General features: G+C 41.7%; 1 protein-coding gene across 1 annotated transcript; it reads right to left on the reverse strand.

Annotated features, from left to right (window-relative positions):
- Positions 1-563: 563 nt before the first annotated feature.
- Positions 564-2,577, reverse strand: snai1b (snail family zinc finger 1b). Its single transcript, XM_079477534.1, has 3 exons — positions 2,382-2,577; positions 1,670-2,185; positions 564-1,596 (listed from the first exon to the last, which is right to left on the reverse strand). The coding sequence occupies exons 1-3, from the start codon at positions 2,455-2,457 to the stop codon at positions 1,415-1,417; spliced, it is 774 nt and encodes a 257-aa protein (XP_079333660.1). The 5' UTR covers positions 2,458-2,577; the 3' UTR covers positions 564-1,414.
- Between the last annotated feature and the right edge of the window lie 4,147 nt (positions 2,578-6,724).

Below are 6,724 nucleotides of genomic sequence, written 5' to 3' on the forward strand. Positions count from 1 at the left end.
GGGGAGGAGCTCTACAAAACCTAATGCCTTTTGGCAGGGCATTAAGCACATATCGTTGGCATTTCCTGCATTTATTACACTTCCCCTAGGGCAGGCATTTCTATCTGTTTGACAGATTAAGGTTCTGGAGCGTAGAGCTGGATCCAGTGGGTGTTCTGGTGTTCCTCTATGAACTCTCTCCTGTCGTCTGCGTTTATTGCCTATGCGTCAGCTAAGCTGTATTAGCGTTAGGCTGAGCAGTATAGGCTTCTAACTGCACAGACATCATCATAAACCTATCCTGGAGGATCCCAGTCCAGCACATTTGTATCCACATTTACATTTATGCATTTGACAGACGCTTTTATCCAAAGCGAAAGTTGGGCGGCAATTTGTGAAGGCAGGTGATGGTTAAAGTGTGTGTCTTTAACAACATCTAAGTACATTACTTTCGCAGCTGTGGTTAATACAGCACACAATTAAATATATTTCTAAGTTACTCTTGGAACACAAATCTCCCTCCGTTTTGACAGAAAGAAATAACTACATCTACATAATTGTCATACACTAAAACAATACCATTTAACAAACATATAAATTATTTTATTGAAAAAAATAACAAGGTATAGACACAATTAAAAAAGACTGTATAGCATTTGGTTTTTGTTAAACGACAAACATCAACTATATGTAGACGGAGGGCTTCATATACCATTGTGAAATATGCAGTATGTGAACATGTATATGTCCCAGATTATACATGCATCATAGACTGTACATTTTCAATGAATTTTCAAAGGCAAACAACAATCTTATGTGGTGGTTTAAAAATCTTTACGAGTACACTTCACATCACAATTTGAAATGTATGACAGATTCAAGGCTCAAATGACAAACTCAGAAGGTGGCGGCGCTGAGTGATGTAAAACCTGTGAGCTCAAATTACTCGAAACAAAATACCAAAATTGAATCAAACTTCTTATAAAAACAGGCCTTTGGTTACGGTATGGTTTTCAAGTCATCATCACAGAAGGGCTGAAATGGCAAGCCAACAACCCTGCGAGCTTTTGTGGACAGGTCGGCACAGCGACAGCTGTCTCAATAGATCCCCGTAAGTGTGTGGAGATCTCGGTGAGAGATGACCTCTCATCACACAAACACACTATAGCAGCTGCCCCCTCACAGTCCGGGACCAGCCGGCACCAAGTTGCATCTTGGGAATCCACAGAGAGCCAAAGTCAACAAAAATGTTAAGTCTGCATGTAGCAAACCTTCACCGCAGACATTACAAGTGTCCGTCTAAAACTACAACTGGTAGAAAAATAACAATCTCTCCTTGGCTTGTGGAAGATAAGGCACTGGACAGCGTTTGAGTTCACACATTCAGGTATAGCTTAAACCCATCCCAGCTTGATACCTGAGGATGTATTTTCCTCTAGGCAGATGGATAGCATCCAGAGAACGTGTGTTTGTGCAAGAGGGACATGCGGCTGAAGGTACGAGAGCACGTTCCACACTGATACTTCTTCACCTCGGAGTGGGTCTGGAGATGAGCGCGCAGATTTGAGCGGTCAGCAAATGCGCGATTGCAGTGGGGGCAGGAGAAGGGACGTTCGCCTTAAAACAAATACAAAGAATCTGGTTCAGAAACATTCTAACGTTTCATACGTATTCTCACAACTATACTCACCAGTATGTGTGCGAATGTGTCCCCTCAGTAACCAGGGTCTGGAGAACGCCTTTCCACATGTGGTGCACAAGCAGGGCAGCGTATGTGAACGGATGTGCATTTTCAGGGCCCCAAGACTGTTGTACTCTTTGGGACAGTGCTTGCAGTGAAACGCTGGCCTCGGGACGGTGCTGGAGACTCCTGTCACGGTGATGCACGCTTCCGGACGGGCGGTACAGTGTGTGAGCTGATGGCAAGACAGAGCGGCCGGGCTGCTGCAACTCTTGCCGCAGTGGGCACACTGGAAGCGCTCGGTGGGATCCGGGCTGGGTGGATCGGACGTACGGCAGTCGTCCTCCTCTCCGCTACTGGAGCTGGACTGAGAGCTCAGGTCCAGAGGCCCAGGAGGAGAGTTAACAGGTAAGGCACCAGTGCTCCACACAAGCAGAGAGGGGTAGGTGGGCACCACAGAATCGTCTTCATTGGTGGCGATGTCATACGGAGGGAAACACAGTGGGATATTTGCACAGCATTCATCTGGGGAAGAGATCAAGAAACAGGTTCAGGTTTTAAAATAAACAGAATTAGAACAGTTCCACCTTGTCCTTGATAATGCAAATGCATGAATGGTGCCAGCTCAAGTTTAAGTTTTAGATTTTTTCAATTCATATATGAATATTGCCTAGCAGATGATTACACAGAAAACAGGCAGCTCCTACGAAAGCAGACTCACCACTTTGACTCTCCAGTTCACTGTAGTTAGGCTTCTTGTTGGAGAAATACTTCTTGACCAGAAATGAACGTGGCATCTTTTGAAAGTTCCTCAAAGATCTCAACTGTGGCTGTTTTCTACAACGGAAAAGTATTTTCCACAAACAGACATGTAGGAAGCTTAGAGTGTTTTTTACAGATGTCCAATGTTCGACTCTATAGCCATTCAGCGCAGAGGGGTCCCATCTTATGATGCCGAGCTGAGAAATGGGCGTGGTTTCTAGCTCTGTCCACGCCCATCAGTACATCCCACAAACTATGAGCCCGCCTCCCGCATTTGCCTGTCCTGAACACTCAACTGCAGTCAGCCCGCAAACATTAAAATCAGTTTTATGATAATGTGTAGTGCAGTTCATTCAAATGTAGAAATATATGAATAAACTCTGGGTAAAAACTGCTGTTGCTATTAAAATAAAACGGTTCAAAGATTCACGTCAAAATGGCAAATTTGATAGGCACTGCTGAATAAATGAATATTTGACATAAACTGAGATTTATATCGAATGATTAAAACCGTCGCATTATCGTGATGAATATTATCAGTAGGCTGCATTGATTTTTATAGCCTACACTTTTTATTCTGGCTGTATACTGAAATTCTTTATATTTAAAGGACAAACACTGGTTTGGCGCTTCGCTCGTTTTTACCATTCATCATCATCACACATCCCCGCGGGACACGAGAAAGGCGCTTATGGCCTTTTTCTGAACAAAAGTCTGTGTTAACCTCTGTTCTTCCTTCAGGCACATTCACTGATCATTTATTACGCGCAAATTGAGAAAGGGGTGCTAAAAGGTCCATCAAACTTTGCCAATGAATGCGTTTTTGTGAGAGGGTGTTAAGTGTGCTCGTGCGTGTCTGTAAGCAGCACTGTGCGTGTATGCATCGCATTGTTCGTTCCTACAGTCTGCATGTTAGCGCCTCTGTAACACCGACGCCGATCAGACGCGAGTTAAAGGGGCACCACACGCTGCCCATCACCAGCGCGCCCAGACACATTCCCTTAAGAAACGCGTGTGATCGCGAGGCCATTCTTGCCGTTTAGCAAACGAAAAGCATTGTAGACAGTAGGCTACTTCGAATACAGCCAAACCACAAGAGTCGTGTTTAAATGCTACTAATACAGTTTTTTTCTTTTCTGAGAAACGTATTTATTTCTTTAAGCTTTGATGCACAATGACACGTGCATGTAAAGCAATGCAAACATCTTCCATACTTGTTCACATTTATATGTTGTAAATGCTTGAAAGACTCCTATAAGAGCATAATGAAAGCCTCTGTTCTTTACACAAAGACTTTCACCTAATTTGATGCGTTTTATGCTTGTCAGTAGACAACAGCCACAGGTTGTGTTCTGTGACCAGTGTGCAGATGATCTTTTGACCTGCGCTCAGGGAGCATATAAAGCACAGAAATGCCCTCGCTTGAGAACAGATGTTTTCCTTGTGTGCCTCAGAGGGAGCCGTGAAATGCTCATTTGCACTCTAGCCTTCCAGCTTCATTTAGCCCCCATACAGTATATGAGTCAAGAGTCGATCGTTTACTTCCACAGCCGCGAAGAAATATGCATCGCTTGGCTTAGAACTGGGGTAGTACACCCATATATGTCTTTGCTTTGTTGAACACAAAGAAAGATATTTGGAAGAATGTCAGTAACCAAACAGATCTCATCCCCCATTTACTGCCATAGTAGGGAAATATATACGATGGGAGTCTATAGGGATAAGATCTGTTCGGTTACATTCCTCCAAATATCTTCCTCTGTGTTTAGCACAACAAAGAAATGTATACATGTCTGGAGCAATCTGACGGGGAGTAAATAAAAACAAAATAACAGTCATATTTCGGTGAACTATACCTTTAACATGCCTAAGAGACAGTAAGTATTTGAGTTGTAATTCACTTTAATAGTGCAAAGGGACAAACAAATATTTTAACAAACGCATATGAATCGCTCTGTCATAACACAAAATCATTTCAATATTGGAAATGTTGCATAGCAGACATGCAGCTGTTTTTGTTGTGCACATTGACAGCTTCAGACTAACTTCTGTTACACTTCATTTGTCTTCATGTGGGTCAGTACATGTAAAGAGTGTCGTACTGGTGGCTATTCTGATTACAATGCATTTTTTTCGCACACTGGACTCTTGCCTGCCTTTACTGTCTTGAAATGATAGTCTATGGATGTTCTATCATTCAAAGCTATAGGTTCTCTCCATCCAGTGTGATGATTGTAAGAACAACGGACATGTTATTGACTTTAAGAGTCATTCAAACAGAAATTCACTGGAACAATTGTGTGGGGCTCGAGGGGCGCAGGGAGGTGCTCGCCTCCACCACCCCTGCCTGACACAGCATGGGCATGATAAGGTACTGCAGAGGCAGACCCCCTGGGGAATTTAAGCTGAAACATATGGCGAAATGCTCCTTTTGTATAGGGGAGCCCAGGAATTTAGCTTAACAACCTGTGTCTACCTTGATGAGCTGTCTGTGGTTCCTCTGGACTCGACCTCAATCAAAACACGACCAGCTCTTACATAAACAAACTAATGTCCTCAGATGACCGGCAGCGGTTGGATGCTGAGTGACTCACACCATGTGTTTTTAGCACCTAGTATGTGAAAATCTCCTCACATGTTGGACAAGGCACTCAAAGGTACTCAAAACTGGGGAATAAATGTATTAAAAAGCAAGCCTGAAATGTATATCTATTGTAACCCTTTACAGCATATTATTTAAATCACAATAATATGCATTAAAAACCTGCTGTTATGTCCCTGTAGCCTGCAGCTCAATGGTGTATATGACAGTGGAACAGAATTCCAGGATTTTGAATTTGATTTCCAGGAGTCACGAATGCTGATTAAATGTATACATAAGGTAGGTACACATACATTTGCTGGTGCTTCTGCTTTAAACTGCTGAATTATGGTGCACAGCTCACTGGGGCCAGTACCCTGTGGTGTGGGACTGCTAGGGGCCTCCAAAGCCTCAGGCCGGACGCTTGAAGGATGCCAAAAGGTGAATAGTAGAGCCACCGGTGACAACAGCACAGACTGACCGCCAGACCCGCTCAAACATTCTCAGTAAATACACCTTGAAGTGACCATTAGTAATGCCCAGCACTGAAAACAGCGCAAGGTGACTGCGACGGGCCTGTTATGACACACAACATGTGCAGACAAGAAAGTGCACAGAAAAAATATATACTTTAAACAAACGTGTAATTAAATGATATTCAATTATGCCTTTTATTTATATATAACACTGACACCAAGCTTATATTTACACCCAAGCCACTTTTTAATACAATTCTAAATATTTCATTTATTTATCTCAGGGTTAAAGCATTTTTTTATTTAATTGAAGAAATGAACACACAAAGTTTTTCATTCCAACTCAAATCAGTTCATTTGAGTCAAAACATGAGCGTGGGGTGAGACACGGACAGAGGACCCAGGTGCAGACAGGGGGTAAGGGGTTAACCCCTTCAATTTATATTTCATTAACATTAACATATTTATTAACATACCTTGGACACACAGAGAGGAGCTAAAGGTAACCGGTGTCTGTCACACAGTGCAGCGGGGGATGGAACATCACTTCCCACGCACCAAGCAGATAAAAATACTGACAAATAAACTGTAAATTAACAGAGAGCATATTAACTGATGAGGAGAAGGCAAAAACCAAGACGTATTACAAATAATAAATCATAGTTCAGTTTGTACCTGAAAAAACTTCTATTCTTGTTAACAACGAAATTCATTGCTTTTCTTTACATGGCCGGTCTGTAATAATGATAATAAAGCAGTCGTTTAATTGAAATGTCGTGTTAATTTTTAATCAACAGTACTTACCAGTGGAAAACTTGGGTAAAATGTTCTGTTATGGCTGTGCTTGTACGTCCATAACCATCAAAAGTTGTCGAAGGCGCGATCACGGTCCCATAATGCAATTCGAAAATATATTTTAACAGGAAAAACACCGCAACACATGTAGAATGGAAAATTTCTGTTTAAATATACAGTCAGTTAACTGTTAATTTACGGATTTATTTACAGTGTATTTAAATTATAAGCAGATAGTCGCTTTTGGATAAAGCCGCTCTGGTCTGGATTATATTAGGGCGATTATTTATATTGTCGATTAATCTGTAGATTATTTTTCAATTAGCCGACTAATCTACCATATTAATTATTTTTTAAACTTTCCAGTAAAATAATAAGTACAGCTTCTACCGGTTAGTATTTTAAACTTTAAAAGTTTTATTAAATAATTTTCTAAAAACATACTTCAAT

This window comes from Barbatula barbatula (assembly GCF_947034865.1).
Source record: "Barbatula barbatula genome assembly, chromosome: 17".
Lineage (NCBI taxonomy): Eukaryota > Metazoa > Chordata > Actinopteri > Cypriniformes > Nemacheilidae > Barbatula > Barbatula barbatula.